The following is a 17,491-nucleotide window of genomic DNA, read 5'->3' as shown; positions in this document are numbered from 1 at the left end:
TATGGACTGTGGAACGAAACCCACATAACCGTGGAGAAGATAGTGTAACGCTTATGGCCGACAGGCACTGTGTAAGAGCCGGTGTACCAGAGCAGGTGACATCTGCCCTTCCCTGTGATAGTAGGACCACAGCTACTGGGCTGTAGAGAGACCTCTCTTTAGCTCACCGGGCTGGGTCCCTGCAGAGTGACGCGGGAGTCCCGGGTTCGAGCCCCCGACAGTGGGGGGCCGACCTAATGCGGCAAAGGTGCCTGCCTGAGCCCCCGTTGCGTTACAATAGAAACTCCATGCTGATAGTCCCCCAGGAATTGGTCCAAGGGTCCCAGCAATGCTAATGCTAATGCCATCTTGCTGTATTCTGTTGCATTATCTGCGCTCTTATTCTGAAGAAGGGATATGAAGTGCAAACAGTTAAATCCTTTATTATATAATAAATCTGTTATTTGTTTTCATTTTGTAGAATCATCCATGTCTGACGTGTCTTGCAAATTAGCAGATCAGCAGGAAACTAGAAAACATAAAATATTAGGAAGTAAAAAAAGATTAAAATATAGGGTTTCTGAAGATTGTTTATCTTTGAATGTTTTTCATTATGATGTTTCACATGGCTAGAAATAAATGCTAATCGTATTAAATAGTTATCTTTGTGACCATTTTTATCCTTGTCCAATTGTCTAATACATTATTGTAATTATAAGTACAATAATGAAAAAGGAAAAGTCCCCACCCCAGGAAGAAAAAGAAAGCCATCCTAGTTCAAACGTATTTTTGATGTACACATGACTCCCAAAGGAAGCAAAAAAAACCTTTAACTCTCCCCATAGACTGGTGTTATAAGGGTTACAATGTGCCCCTGCTTTTATGTGCTCCGAATGTAATAAAGTGGTAAAAGGCAGCTGCTTAGTTTCTTTTTCGTAGAAAGAGAAAATAGGCCACCTTCTCTGGCACTATAGACTTTCACAGTAACAGCACTATACTTAATATTACTCACAGATTGCAATAATTTGTACTTTGTACTTGTGGCTTTTGCATCGAACACATATTTAGTCTGGTTATGAAACCATATGAAACCCTCTAAGATAGCAATAAATTGGAACCGCTTTTCTGTTTTTAGCCAGAAACCTGAAGTCTGGATTGAATCCGAAATACAATTTATGTATTAATGAAAAGCAATGGAAGGTGATGACCTGTGGACCCCTGAGAGGATTAAGGTCAGCTTTTGAGGTTACCAGCTAGACAGTCCAGTCTGTCCTCACTGGTTCCATCAGAGACTTCAGTCTTGCGTTGCCTGTACCCACAGACACACAGCAAAGGACTGAATCATCACAGTATCAGATGCCTGCCCTGCACTAGAGTAGGGCTGTCATCTCCATTCCTCTAAAGTTACACTCGCCTCTGGTTTTCATTCTGTCTTAAGCCTTAATTATCAGGATCAGCTGGACCTCGGTAGATTGGGATCCTATGCGAGACACTTCTAATAGCGAAGGTTAGGAGTCGAGTCCGTAGGCAATGACGTGGTCGAGTACAAGAGCAGGGGTCCAAAATCCGGGAAGGCATCGGGAGTTCATAAGTACCAAATTGGGAGGCGAAGGCGTAGTCGAAGGAAGGCGTTGGGTCAGATTCCGGGGATCAAACAACAAGTAAAGCAGGGTAGGAAATGTACGAATATGCAGCTCAGGAAGGAGACCTCAATCGTGAGTGAGGAAGGGGAGACTAGTGAGGGCTTAAATAGTGCTGAGAAGATTGGTGCGTGGACGTTTAGGGAGAAGAGCTCGTAAGAATGTGGGACCGCTTATACGCCCGTGTGCAATTCGTGACATGAATAGCCTAATTTAACCAATTTAATGGGTAAAAAGTTAGACCAGTTGTGTTTTCCTTTTTTTCTTAATCAGGAGCTAACAATAAAGGTACCTCTAAACCTTAGAGGAACCTAAAACTTGAGGACTTTCAGAATTAATGGTGAAACACAATCTAGAGAGCACAAGAGGAAACTATGTTGAAGTTACCTAGCCATGCTGTTGGAAGCAATACCCCAGTTTCTTTCAAGAAGCAGCTTGGATGAGTTAATTAATAACTACCAATATTAACTAAAATACCAATAGATGGACTGAATGACTTCTTCTTATTTCTAACCTGTTTTATGATCTTAACTTTTCAGTTCTGTTGCCTACCCCTGCCCTGGAAAGAGAGTGAGAATCATATAAAAACTTTATAAGAAGCCTACCGAAGGCCTTCTTGAACAGGAAGATGCACTTCTAGTCATGAAAAAGGTTTACTACCAGCAGCGTGTCATTGTTTAATAAAAATGTAGAATTTTTGCTTGATTGATATGTACTACTGATGAACTATTGATTACATCAGCTCTCAGTCTTCCTCTTTCCTTTCAGTAGAATCCAGACATGTACAGTATCTGTTTCCTTTAATGGTGATCACACATCCTTGAGAAGAATCACTGGCCAAAGTTCAGTAATGTTGTAAGTCTTACCTGTAGAATGACGTCATTATCTAATCTCATTACTGGGTTTATAAGGAACACAGCCCTGGACACCGCTGCCATTTAGTGTGTTTCACATCACAATTACAAAGAAGGAATCGCAGATCTTCACTGGTCATCAGGATGGCGTAAGTTCATTATGTATTTCTGTAGTTAAATGAAATATTTTAGGTTGAATTTATAGTTCGATCACTGGTGAATTAGGTGCTTTTTTTCATAGATTTGGATTTTTTTTTGCAAATTATATTGGTTAATACTTTATATAGGATCACTTAAAATATTAATTAATTTAAGGACGGTTACCAGATACACACTGTTAAGTACTAAGGAAGTTGAGAAAAAGAGAAAAAAAATAAACAGGTAAACAATAATTGACTAAAGAGTAAAATATAAATGCCAACCTTTTGAAATATGTCTTTGCATGTCTTCACATATACTCTGCTTTCTTCCCACAGTCCACAGACATACTGGTAGATTAGTTGGCTTTGGGGTGTGAATGTGTTTGTGTCCATCTGCTCTGTGATGGTCGTCCAGAGCAGGGTGTACCCTGCATTGTGGCCTTTTCATGCCGGGATAGGCACCGGCTCCCATGCAACCCTGAATTGGAAGAAGTGGTTAGAAAAGGGGTGGATAGATAACTTCTTCACATACTGTATTACTACAGTACCTACATGTATAGAAGCAATAGAACATTACGGGAATATTAACAAAACTGAAGTAAATGCACATAATCTGTTTCTTTTTTATTCATAACAGTTTAAATCAAAGTGGTTTGAAAGCCAAACTGGAAAAGCTAGAATGTCACTTCACTTGGGATTTGAAGAAAGATTTACTTGACCTCAAAGATCTTGAAGACAGACTAGAAGAAGACATTCAGTTCTGCTCAGGCAAAGATAAATGGATCTCACGAGTGTACAGCCTCCTTGCCTATGTGAAATATTTGCTGGCTCAACATGACGAGGCATTGAGGTGTCTAGAGAAAGCTGAACATTTCACAACGAAGAACCAAGAAAACGCATATGAGAAAAAGCTCATTGTCACTTATGGAGACTTTGCCTGGTTGCACTATGAGCTGGGAGAGTATAGCACTGCTCAGGGCTACCTGGAAAAGCTGCAAGAGATGGAGAACAAGGTTTCCACTTCGACAACTTTGGTGCTGCACCCTGAGGTCTTTGGGGAAAAGGGTTGGTCTTTGTTGAAGTTCTCTAGGGAGCATTATGAGACAGCAAAAGAATGTTTTGAAATAGCACTGGAAGAAGAACCATTAGAGAACGAGTGGCATGCAGGGTATGCTATTGCACTTACCCGCATGGAAGGTCTCGGAAGAAGGGAGAGAAGAGAAGAAGATTCCAGGGCGTTAGTGCAGTTAAGGCATGCAAGACAACTCGACCAACAAAATGCATTTGTCGCCATACTGCTGGCCTTAAAACTTGCGGATTATGGCCATGTAGATGAAGCCAAAGAACTAACTGAACAAACTGCACTGACATCACAGGAGGACCCCCAGGTTATCCGATATGTGGTAAAATTTTTTAGAGAGCACGGGGAGTTGGATAGAGCCTTTGAAATACTGGAAAAGGCTTTGAAATTGTCTCCAAATTCTTGTTTTCTGAAGCAGCAGTTAGCACTCTGCTGTAAGTGGAAAGTGCACCTATTTGTGGCAGACAAAAAGCACAACAAGGAAGAAAAGAACAAGTTTGCAAGATGGGCCATTGAACTTTATGAAGAAATTATGATGCTGCAGTCAAAATACCTCCACCTTCATACAGACCTTGCCCAGATGTATGCAGAATTAGGAAACATTGAGAAAGCAGAAGAAATATTTCAGACTGCATTCAGGAGGATACATCAAATGAATCCTGTGGAAAAGCAAGCACTGTATCTTTGCTATGGCAATTTCCAAGTGTATTACAGGCAATCTGCTCTGGATGCAATTCCGTGGTACAAAGAAGCAGTAAAATTACCATGTACCTCAAGGGAACGAGAAAAGTGTATCAAAAAACTAAAACAAATTAGATACAAACTAATGAAAACAAATGTTGAAGAAGAACAGGATATTTTGAACTTTATTGATCAATTTGAGGGAAAAGATCTTGGACACAAAGAAATGTAGGAAAAAGTCTAAGCTAAGCTAAGGATGACATTGGCATCATTTTAACTAGGATTCTCTGACACCAAATATCTGTCTGATATATATCTGATCTTAAGTAGATTAATGACTGAATTAAATACATGATCTCTTGTATCACAGTGTTTCCCTGTCCTGTACCTGTGTCTTTGAGTTTTCTTTCCTTCCTTAGTTTGGATTGAACATTTTATTGAACATTTTGTTTTAAGTAACAGCTCTTTAAATAGTACACTATAGCTACAAATTACTAAGTAGAAATTCTGAATGTATATACAATGTTATTGATATAACGTTGTTACTGTTAGTATTGTTATTGTTCAAATTTATTTATATATATTGCTTTAAAATCCAGGTGAATTGTAAACGGAATACAAATTAATATTATGAATTAATATGATCAAAGATTGTTCTTTAAAGTTTGCAACCAACGTCAATAAAAAATATTTTTATCACTGAATGTCACTTGCATGGCTTATTTTTTAGCTTTATCTGTAAATTTCTATAATACAGAATGTTGAAATGAAAACACTATTTGAATTATCAAAAGGTAGTTACTGTATTATACTTATTATGAATGTGACTGTAGTTGTATTCGTTTACTTCTGACATAAAAACAATTGTGTTAGTATATTGCAATTGCTTTCAGGAATATTTAAACTCTTCATGGTGCACATTTTGGGTTTTTCGAGCTTCTTAAAGAAACAGGAAAGATTTGCGCTGAACTCAAAATGTCAAACGTAGTTTCGTTTCTTTTCGAAACGAAAGCTTGGTCTCAGGTCAAGAAACAGAATCGAAAACTCCAGACCATGGCGACACGAGTAATGTCAGCTGACTGGTGACAACAAACCAGTGAGTCTACACTTTCGCTTTCTGTTTCCTTTCCGAGTCCTGAGCTCATACTGCATACAGTATATATAAAGGATAAGGGGGCGGCTCACCATTTTATTTGCACCAGGCAAGAGACTTTCAACAGCTGAAGAGATCCGAGGCAAATTATTCATGGAGTAAGTATGGATCCGCATTATTCTTCACACATTCAGGAGTTTAGGATCTATTCTTATTATTTCACGACGTTGCACTGTTTAAAATATAAATGTTCTGCAATGTATTGCACGTGCATTTGAAATGACTACTTTCGTAAACTGAAATTACGGTATCAATAACTTAGTTTTAAGAATTTGGGCTGTATGAATTCATAAAGTAAACTTATGAGCTAAATGAATAATTTTTAAATTTGTAAAAGATTGGTCGCCAGAAAATTAAAAATAGCTTTTAATCACTTGGTCACCCGATTTGTCGTAGCTCTTAACTATGGTTGATGTGTATGGTTGATACCAATAAAACAAATCATTCTGCACAAAGAGAGAGTGAACAGATTAATTGACTCAGTTACACATATAAAATATACAGAAGCTCATTTTAACAAAATATCATATTTTGTTAAATAGAGATGAAAAGAAAATAAAACAGTAAATTAATTTTTAAAAACGTGATTTTCATGAAGAAACTGTCCATGATGACAGAAATTGCCTCAGTGTTTTTCAAGTTGAAAGTTGCAGTTACTGTATATCACACTATTCTGTAAATATTCATCTAACTTGATTTGTCACTCTTCTACAATTTGTAATCTGCATTTGTTCATTACTTTGGCTTCACCAGTACAACCTTCAAAGTAGCGCAGGAGGAATAAAGACCAGACATAATGTCAGGACAGCTGCCTCCTGGTCACACTCAGTGACACCTGCAATGGCCCAGGGTCCTGACAGTTGCTTACAACACAGTAGGCTTACATGTGCCGATGATAACCTGTCCGAAGCAGCACAACCTAATCCTGGGAGACTGAATTGATCTTGTGCCATCATTTGGGAAATTTCGGTCAGGGTCATACTTACTTTTTGATATTACTATACTGATGTTGCGGTGGCTAGCATTGCTGCCTTGCAGCGCTGGGGTCCTGGGTTCAAATCAATGGGGTGCTATCAGCGTGGAATGTTGTTTTTCCCTTTATAAGTGTGGGTTTCCTCCAGGTGCTCCAGTTTTCTCCCACAGTCCAAAGATATACTGGCAGGTTAATTGACATCTGGGAAAACTGGCCCTGGTTTTAAAGTGTGTGCTCGTTTGTGTCAGTGTGTGCCCTGCAATGGACTGACGGCCCATCCAGGGTCTATCCTGCCTTGTGCTGTTGGGATAGGCTCGGGCTCCTTCTCGCTCCTGTGTTGGAAGAAGCAGTTAGAAAACAGATAGATGCTATTATACAGACTGAGCTGTTGGTGGAGTAGAAAGGTTAGACAGTCTTTAGGAAAGGTTCTTTTGTCCTGAATAGCCTACCCCTAGCCTGTATTATTTCACGTTTTCTAAATTAGAATCATTTTCAGGGAAGCAATTCTTTTATTCCTCTCATTAGAAAGTGTCAATGTGACTATTAATGTAACATTAGATGTTGTTTTGCTTATTTAGCCTTATTTAACCATTTCTTTTTGGAACAGTTTGAATCAAGAAGCATCAATTAAAATAAAACTTCTCCAACTCGAGTGTCACTTCACTTGGGGTTTGAGAAAAGTTGATCCCGACCTGAAAGACCTGCAGGACAGACTTCAGGAACAAATTGGGCTTGGCCATGGCGGAGATACAGGGACCGTTTGCTCCTACAACCTTCTGGCTTATGTAAATCACCTGCAAGGTTTCAATGAAGAAGCATTAGAAAACCTAAGAAAGGCTGAAGAATTTATAAAGAAACAGCATGGAGATGAATATGGGAAGTTTCTCAGTATTACTTATGGAGATTTTGCCTGGGTGTACCATCACATGGGTGACCTCAGCAAAGTCCAGAGCTACCTGGACATGCTGGACAATATTAACAAGAGATTCCTGGCCACCTCTCCAGCTGACCTCCAGCCTGCTGTATATGGGGAGAAAGGCTGGAGCTGTTTGAAGTACAACCGGAAATACTACACAACAGCCAAAGAGTGTTTTGAAAAGGCTCTGATAGTGGAGCCAGATAATGCTGACTGGAATGCAGGGTATGCTATCGCACTTTATCGGCTTGAAGGGTTTGAATCAGAACTGATTAGTGCTAAGGACTCAGCTGCCCTGAAACAGCTAAGAAGAGCACTGGAGCTTAACCCAGAAGACTGTGTGATCATGGTCCTGCTGGGCCTGAAGCTTGCACATTTAAAAAAAAACAAGGAAGCTGAAGAGCTAGTGGAGAAAGCTCTGGAGATGTCACCAGACAACCCCTATGTTACACGGTACGTGGCCAAGTTTTTCAGACAGTTCGGGCTTTTAGAGAAATCCATTAAACTTTTGAAACGGGCACTGGAAAGGACACCAAATTCAAGGTTTATACACCATCAAATAGCACTCGGTTACAAAAAGAAAAAGATTGCACTGAGCAAAAATGGAAATTATGTCCAGAACAGCATGGAGATCGACCGACTTCGCAGACTGTGCATCTACCACTTGGAAAAAGCAACCACACAAAAGCCTTCATTTATTTATGCAGGGGTAGAATTAGCACTCTTATATGCTGAATGTAAAAACACTGAAAGAGCAGAGGAACTGTTTCAGAGAATGTTTTCTATTGCTAAAGAGAAGAATGAACATATTCAAATAGTACATTACTATTACGGAGATTTCCAACTTTACCACAAAAGATCAGAGCACCTTGCTATTAAGCACTATAAGGAAGCATGTGAAGGAAAAGACAAGAAGTGCCTTTACAAACTGAAAGCCATTGCAGAGAATCACATCTCCAAGAGCCCCCATGATGCAGAAGCCTATGGTATTCTGGGTTTTGTCCATCGAATGAAAGATGAGAGAATACAAGCCATTGAGTGTTATGAGAAGGCTTTGTTAGGTGACCTTGGCAATGGGGAATATCTAGCTGCTCTTTGTGATCTGCGGCTTTCGCTGAGCTGAACATCTTTGTGTAGCAAACGCAAACTACCATTTATAAGAATGTCGTGATTCATCCATGTAAAAAAGCTCCGTCTTTTTGGGGCTAAAGATGCATGCTACTTGGAAATAATGCATGTGCTCTTCATGCTGGTCCAGAGAAGCACTGACAAATTACATCAGTGTGGGTGATATTATTATATACCATATTATGTACTCCATTTTACTGAGAATGTTCTTTTAATATAGAAATTCTTTGTGAACTATTAAACACGTTAAGGATGATCACAATGTCTCTGAGACTTGGGTAGAATATGTGAACAGTTTAAAAAATATATTTTACAAAATGTTTAAAGATCTGATACATTTAACAGTGCAGTTCTCTATATTGTTGGTGCACATGCACATTTAATGATTTCTTAATTCACCTTCACTGGGCTTTTACTCAATTATGCATTGTACAGGTCTGGTTCTTACCTTTCCATCTAGACAGCATTTGTTTGAAATTTCTTCTGCATGTCCTAATGGTTTCAGTGTCTGTTATGAAATCTGTATTTAATTCTACTTAATTATATAGTAATTAATACAATTCAATCATTGATACAATTTTAAAAAATACAATTTCAATTTTTCTGACATTTATTGCACACACTCTTATGTGAATTTACGGTATATTTAGCTTTATGTTATATAATTAAGTAAATGTACTGTATATACAGGTTACAGGTATATTGATTGCATTACTCATTTGTTGTGTTTTTAATGCCTTTCACTGTATAACAAAATTATAACAAAAAATATATTGAGCAGGATTGTACTATATACTGTGTGAACAGCACAAGGCATTATATTTGTATTCTGTACAAAATAAAGGATGATATATAATAATATGGTATTGCATATTCCTATTTCATTAATGATAAATTAACCAGTAGACAGAAATTGAAAATAAGGGGAAGTGCATTTAAAATTGACCATCGCTGAAGAATCAACTGAACTAACTCCTTTTGTTCAATTAGCTATTAGCACCCAAATGAGCTAGATGGTCTGACTTTTCTGACTTTCAGTTATGTAAACATAATGAATTAAGCAATGCACTGTAACTTTCACGTATTATTAAAGTTATTAAAACATTTTTCACATGCTCATGATCAGATGTTTTTCGCCAATTGAAAACTAATTCATTACACGATACAGCCGGAAAACTGGTCCAGGCGAGGATAATTTGTTGTTTTTACATCAATGTGTATATCTGCAAAATTTATTTCATTAGGAAATTAGAATCGAGAGTCTAATCAATATATACAGTACCATGATTTGCCATGATAAACATTACAAATAACATCCTCCACAGACAAAATACCTAAAGTGAATGAACAGATATCTGAATACAGCAATTGCATATTAAAAAAAATCAGTTCTTTTATTTTTAAAAGTCAGTATCAACAAAAAATGTGCCTTCATAATTGACTGAGATCCCAGTGACAGAAAACCCCAAATACTTTGAATAATACTAAGTTAAATGGAAAAAAATACAATAAAATGGTACTGAAAATGAAAATATAAAGACGTGCCAAAAATCTAAGAATTTAAAAATATCAGTTTAATCAAGAAATACCCGTTCCCTTTTGAACAAAAATGTTTGTATGTATTGTTCAAATTATTCCACAAGATGGAGCCAGATGATGACAAAAGATTTTAACTTAAACTTTGACAGCCACATACAGTATATTTTAATATACAATATATTGTACCAAGACACTTCAGCACCATCTCACTTTATGGATTTCAGTTTTGTATTATTTTCTAGAGGCAAACATTTGCATATTTCTAAATCAAACAAGCATTAGATACAAAATAAATAAATAATTGATTTGTAAATTTACCAAACTCTGATAGAAGAAGGTTCTGAAGTTGCAGACATTAAAAATCTAACCAACTATCAGCATGCTTTGGTCATCTTTATATAAATAATAAGCCACTCAATTTTTTTTCCAGTTTTGACATAAGGCACTTTACTATATTAAGTAATATCTTTAGTATATTAAGTTTTATTCTTTTGAAATTTTAAAAACTAGAATTGCTGTGCTGTACAACCTCTATTCAGTTCTTCAAAATATTATTTTTATAACATTATAAATGCCAAAAAAGGGAAGCACGTGTTATAAAATGGAAATACACCCAAATGATATATAATCATACTGAAAGACATGGTTCGGATACTGGATTGAGAAAACAAAGCACTACAATTACAGAACCTGGTGACATTATATTTGTGTAAAAACAAATACAACTGCAAATTCAAACTGGACAAGAAAAGAGAACTGCAGTTGGTCTGGAAATAAATTTACAGAAAACTAAAGCAAACCTGAATATATTTTTCTCACAACACAAATGGAATACGTGGTGTGATCACAGAAGAAGCCAACAATTACATACACTGTTTTTGACACAATACTATCAGCTGGAAATTAGATGTCTGAAGTAAAGAGTCAATGGGCTGAAGTGCGTCTGTGGTATCAGGCACATTCTGAAGGAGCAACTGCCTCTGTGCCTGAAAAGAAATGTGCTTGACCCACCTGTGTTGGCAGTACTAACACACAGATGCACAAGGACACTGAATGCATCAATGGTCTAAGACTGCTTAACATTTCAAGTAAGTACAGCCTGATGTGTGCCCAGAATAATGACAGGATAAGGCAAGAGAAACAAGCAAATTCAAGCCTAAACAAAACCATGTGGCACCACTGTGGCATCAAAAGCGAGCAGGCTTGGCAACAGTCTGGAGACTGCCAGACCACGGAAATACTGAAGTGGATCCAGAGAGCCAGAGACGAAGATGGCTCAATACAATCCACAAAATCATCAGGGGTAATTGTACATGGGTAGCTGAATAAAGGGGCTTGAGGTGATGGCAATACATATATATAAATCATCATCGTAGTCATCACCCTTTTTCATTCCTACTACAAGAAGAAAGACATATACAATATATGCACACACATGCACTTCATATTTATATTCATATTCCTATCTTACCACACCAGTCCCTTCTAGGCAAAGTTTCAGCATGAAATTATTTATTTTACTGCCATGCTATGAGGGCTTTTAAGAATCTACACCCAACATTTTTATTGGTATTAACAATCTGCACACACAAAAATCAATAACTAACTTACAAAAACATGTTTTGGGAAAGTAACAAATTATTCATATACACACACAAAACCTCCCACAAAACTAAAGTATACAAAAAGTAAAATTCCATAATAAGTAATACAATTTTGTTTTTTTGTCATATACTTTAACAATATTGTACTTTGGTTTGGCAAAAACAGGCAATAATAATATTTACTGAGTGAAAAATAATCAGAATTCTTCATTCCTATCAAGGTAGCCTGCCAAATGTCTCTCATTCACAGAAGTTTTGGTTCCTGATCTGAAGCACTATAGTAGTTGGTCTGCTTGTTCTTCCAGTCTTGCAGTTTGGGCTCAGCGGAAGTGGTGTAAGTGCCTGACTGTCTTCTTCTGCACCTCTTGATCCCAGCTACGGTACTCAGCAACAGTGAACTGGAGATGAGGGAGAGCCCACTGAGGAGGAAAGCTGCAGTGTAGGTGCCAGTTCTGTCTACCCGCCAGCCTGCAGGAGGAAAGCACAGGTACATGAAAGACAGCACTGCTGGCAGAGCAGCCAGGGGCTTTAGACTTGTAAGTGGAAGGTTGTGGGTTCAAATCCCAGGTGAAACTCTGCTGTTCTAATCTTGAACAAACTACTTTACCCAAATTGTTCCAGCAAATCACCAAGCTGTACAGTAAATAATTGCAAAAGCAAAAAAGGAGTAAAAGTGTCCCACAAATAAATATATACAAATGTACATTCATCTTCACTGAGAGAACCAGGCTTACCTAATATTCTCCTGCTTCTGAAATATGAATACTTAACTCTCAAAACATATAATAAATTACTTTCAGTACCCTCTGTTCTCTAGCCACATACAGAACACAAGCAAATATATACTCTTTTTGTAGTTCCAATCTATGGATTGGGATCATGTAACGTATTGCTTCTGTGTTTTTTTTTAAACCCAAACATCCTGGAAAGGGCTTTTCAGAGCTGGAATATAGCACGTGTGTGCCTTTTGAGAGGCCTCCTGGATTAGGCAGGAACCAGCTGAAACTGATTAAACATCATGAATCAGCAAAAATGTGTTTATAGATTTCTGTAACTGCAATACATTAGAAATCTGTCTTGTCAGCCACATACTGTCTGTTAAACATTCTGCCAAGGGCCTAATAATTGGCAGCACTGACCTGCAATAGGTGGGCTCACAAGGTAAGGAATTGCATGAAGAAAATACACAACTCCCAGAGCTGAAGAGAGGTATGTTGTTCCAACGACGTCTGATGTTACAACAGGTATTAAGGCCATATAAGCGCCGTCAAAATACCCATAGAGCACAGCAAATGGAACAAGCAGTGGGAAGCTTTTCAGAATAGACCCACTGCTAACAGGTAACAAATGTTGCGATACTTTTTTAAACACCTGTGAGACAAACAAACAAAAAAAAAATTAATTAAACTGAAGTCCAATTTTTATTATTTTTCCACAGCATTTGCTGGTCACAAGTAAGCAACGATAAACAGTGGATAGAAAATCAGATCAATCAGTGTGGAAAGCAAAACTAACTATATATGTGAATAATCTTTTCCCATCTGTAATTTCTTCAGATGTGTTTAGCAAAAAATAGTGCTTTGTCACTGTATAAACAGACCTGTACAAATGGCACAAACACTGTGAAATATATTACGTTTCATGGATATGCCTACTGTAGGTACTGAAATAAATAGCTAGATGGATTTTCTCAAAAGTGTGCTGCATTAGGAAAATGTCTAACTCAGTCAGAAACAGGGTTTGTAATGTATTGATTTTCACTCAAATATTTTCTTCATACACACACCTACAGTGTATTTACTCAAAACCAGTTTCCTATTGTTACACCCACAGGAGAGCATTTTGAAACACCAGTAAATCTCACGGCAAAATATCAAAATTCCTAGTTATGAGACACATCAACCAGATTATTAATACCAAGAGAAATCAGATGCAAAACAAAAATGAAACAAACTACACCAAACTAAAGGTCAGAGCTTATGCTGTTATATTGTTTGTTGTATTTATACACTTCAAAAGATCTCTCTATTGCCACAGTTCCATTCTCAAAAATCAGACCACTCAGAGCAACCACATGAATCAAAAAAGAGCCTTCCTCTAGTACATGAAGAAAAGCCAATTGTACTGACGTGCTCCGAGATCTTTCTCACTGCCACACCTGTGGACACACTAACACATCTAAAAAGACATGCTAGCATTGGGCTGGAAACAACACAGGGCAAAAGTAGGCTCATATACCAAGAGGTACAATATTCTGCTTTAACTCTCCAGTCCCTACATCCTTGATATTACATGCTCTATCACTACACTTACTAATACTACCTGCTAAAACTAATAAAACTAATGTTGCTAACATGCAGAATAAGTACTGGAACAACAGAGACCTGACATGGTTCTGTTCACCCTGTTTCTTGACGTAAATGAAATGAGGTTGTGATTTCTTAACAATCTGAGCTGCAGCTTGACTAAAAAAAACTGTTTGGTCTTTCCCTTTCCAGCACCTACCTTCTGTCTGTGAGCCAGCCGAATGTGATGTTCCCCACAATCTCAATCACCCCCAGGATGGACATGAGGAAGGCCGCCTGCTGGTGGCTCACCCCCACGTTCAGAGCTTAAGGCACGAGATAAACAAAGGGCACACTGCAGCCATATGCCAGGAAGAGGAAGGACACCGCCAGGACCATGAAGTCAGGCATCAGGAGGAAGTGGTACTCCTGCACTGACTGGAAGCAGAAGCACCTGTGCCCATGGTCCTTGCTCAGGAACTGTGCCGGGGTCGAGCTCAAGTCCTTTTGCTTCGTTTTGTAAGAATGCTCGGCGTCGACGGACAAGGCGCTGCTCAGCTGCTCTTCCTTCAGAGTGATGGGCCTCATCAGGGCTCCGCAGACGCACAGGTTCGACACAAACCCCCCCAGGACGAGGAGCGCCCCACGCCAGGAGTAATGCTCGATCAGGAGCTGGACCGCCGGCGCTTGAACGAAAGTGCCGATCCCGCTGCCAGACATAGCAATCCCATAAGCCAGCGCCTTCCTTTCACAGAAGTACTTGCCTACCATGGCAATGGCTGGGGTGTAGCAGAGCGCAAACCCGATACCTGGAGAAGAGAAAGACAGACCAAGTGCTTATCCAGACTGCAAATACACACAGACGTCACTACTTGTACAGCTGTAAAGAGACAGTTAAATAAGAAGACTTATGTGATTCTATGGTTTTACAACCATATATACTTAGTATAAAAAGGTATAAGAAGTATACTCACACTTACTTTTTATTATTATACTATGTAAAAGAAGTCTGGATTGAATCCGAAACACAATTTATGTATTTAAGGGGAGACTAGTGAGGGCTTAAATAGTGCTGAGAAGATTGGTGAGTGGACGTTTATTCATTATGGCGTAAGTATTATTAAATATTATATATACAATATATACACATATTCATTACACATATATTCTAATACACATTTTGTATATACAACAATTGTATTTTAAACCTAATTTACCTCATTGTGGTGTATGCTATCCCCTTCTGCAGAAATGCTTGTGCTAGAGATGCTCTTAACTTATCTGCTTCCTGTCAAAAGTCAGTATTTCATTTGTAGCCCTGAAAAAAATATTTAAATATTAATGGAGGTAGATTGTATTCTACAGTATTTTTTAATACAAAAACCCATTGCCTAGCCTAGTATTTCACATCATACTGTATAAAGTGATTTACAGCCTACTTTTCTTTTAGCTTAATCATTGCCATTTAAGATCTGTTGATATCCCGGAAGACACTGTACTTTCACTGGAGTGTCACTTTCTATGGGACCTCAGAAGGGAAGCCACTGACCTAGAAGATCTTGAAGATATGCTTCATGAAGTTGGTAGAGTGGTTTTCTCATACAGTGTACAAGAATAGATAAAGCTTCATCATTCAAGTTTTTTTTAATCTCTTAACTTTGAGCTCTGATGAAAATTATTTGCAAACCAAAGTCATTCTGTCAGAGTGTTGCTGCTCCTCATTGGCAATGGAGCTTGTGAGGGATGTGTGTGACTGGTTTCTTACCTGTCATGGACTCTCTCTAGTACTTTTCTTATTTTTTGGAAGTAAAGGTTTTCATTAAATAATTTCTTTCCAGAATGTGTGTGACATCGTGATTACAGATGGATGAACTGACTCTGCTGACTCTGCTACAGTATTATATCTATATGTCTAAGAGCTTGCTTGCAATTCTTAATAAAGTGCGAAATGGTGGTTAGTGACAGAAATACGTCAACAAACTAAGAAATAATTGCAAACAATAATGATGATGTATTCCAAGGCTGCTCCATATCCAGTCTTTATCATAATCTTTTCCCCTTGTAAAAATGTAAATTACCCACTGCAATCTGATAATCTGACAGTGCCTAAAGATCCAACTAAATGTATAAATAGCATTCAAGTGGAGCTTTTACACTTATTACTACGTAGTTTGTAAATAAAAAATTATTAGAGCCAACCTCATGTCATAAAATATGAACTTTTCTATCCCAGCTGCCATGTGACTCACAACAGTGGTTACAATCAAATAAATTTAATTAGCTTCAGGGTTTTACACCAGAAAGATTAGTCATGACTATGGCAGCCAGATTGTAACAGTACAGCTACCATTTGTGCCTAGTGTTATTTTTTTCGTTGCTTTATTGAGATTAACAAGACATTTCAGAACACTTGTTGTACTGGGATTTTTTATTCAATTGTACATTAACTGTGCATTTATTTTAGTGACATGTGTGTGCAGGCCTGTTCTTGCATGCTTCCTCTGGCTGGCTGTGCCTGAAAGACACTCACAGAGTCATGAACCAGAGGACACAGATGGAAAAGAAACAGAAGAGTATTTAAACCTCAGAAAAGTAAGCACATCTTTACCTAAAGGGTCAGTGAGAGTAAGAAACAAGCTGTGAAGCCATGTTGGTGAAGTCAGTACCTTGGTTAGTAGCTAGTTAACTGACACTTCTGCCTACCTCCCTCTCCAACAGGACCCTACCACTGACTACCAAAAGGAAGTGGTATCCACCATCACCCTTCTTATCAGCAGAAAGGAGCTCCCCCAGGAGGCGAACCAGCTCATCATAGAGGTATCTCAATTTTACCTCCTCCCCAAAATCCACAAACCGGACACCCCTGGACACCCCATCGTATCAGCATGCAACTGTCTGACTACTTACATCTCGGCCTTTCTCGACAGCCTCATGAGACCGCTGGTTGAAGGTCTCCCCTCATACATCAAAGACACCAACCACGTGCTCCAACATTTTAATAATTTCCAATTTCAGGGCCCCGAATGCTACATTTTTACCATGGACATCACATCTCTTTACACCGCCATTCCCCATAATGATGGCCTTACAGCCCCCAAGCACACGCTGGACAAACGCACTACACTTGCAGAACTGGTCCTCATACTGAATGCATTCTAATTTTTTTACCAACAGGTGAGTGGAGTTGCCATGGGCACCAGAATGGGACCCAGCTATGCCAATATTTTTGGCGGTTGGGTAGAAGAACACTTCTTTGCTTCCTACACTGGCTATGTTCCTGACCTCTACAAGTGATACATTGATGACTGCGTCGGTGCTGCCACATGCTCCAACGACCAGTTTGAGTGCTTTCTGCATCATTTCACCAGCTTCCACTCGTCCCTCAAACACGGTTAACATATCTTCCACTACTCTTCTGTTTCTAGACATCAACTTCTCCATCAACTACCCCCAACTCTCCACTTCGGTTTATTACAAACCCACGGATTCACACAGCTGTCTCCTGTATAGATCATTTC

The 17,491-nt window shown here is 38.5% G+C and overlaps 2 protein-coding genes and 1 pseudogene across 2 annotated transcripts; 2 read left to right on the top strand and 1 right to left on the bottom strand.

Moving 5' to 3' along the window:
* The first annotated feature begins 2,291 nt into the window (after positions 1 to 2,291).
* On the top strand, positions 2,292 to 4,968 carry LOC138238170 (interferon-induced protein with tetratricopeptide repeats 1-like). The gene is made up of 2 exons (XM_069188213.1): positions 2,292 to 2,622; positions 3,251 to 4,968. Exons 1-2 carry the CDS (start codon positions 2,618 to 2,620, stop codon positions 4,605 to 4,607), a joined length of 1,362 nt encoding a protein of 453 aa, XP_069044314.1. The 5' UTR covers positions 2,292 to 2,617; the 3' UTR covers positions 4,608 to 4,968.
* A 585-nt stretch (positions 4,969 to 5,553) lies between these two features.
* Positions 5,554 to 9,610, top strand: LOC102696888 (interferon-induced protein with tetratricopeptide repeats 5-like). The gene is made up of 2 exons (XM_069188930.1): positions 5,554 to 5,626; positions 7,109 to 9,610. Exons 1-2 carry the CDS (start codon positions 5,622 to 5,624, stop codon positions 8,538 to 8,540), a joined length of 1,437 nt encoding a protein of 478 aa, XP_069045031.1. The 5' UTR covers positions 5,554 to 5,621; the 3' UTR covers positions 8,541 to 9,610.
* A 342-nt stretch (positions 9,611 to 9,952) lies between these two features.
* On the bottom strand, positions 9,953 to 17,372 carry LOC138238036 (monocarboxylate transporter 12-B-like; annotated as a pseudogene).
* Between the last annotated feature and the right edge of the window lie 119 nt (positions 17,373 to 17,491).

Source organism: Lepisosteus oculatus, chromosome 4 (assembly GCF_040954835.1).
Source record: "Lepisosteus oculatus isolate fLepOcu1 chromosome 4, fLepOcu1.hap2, whole genome shotgun sequence".
Lineage (NCBI taxonomy): Eukaryota > Metazoa > Chordata > Actinopteri > Semionotiformes > Lepisosteidae > Lepisosteus > Lepisosteus oculatus.
This window is presented reverse-complemented; position numbering and strand designations above follow the sequence as displayed.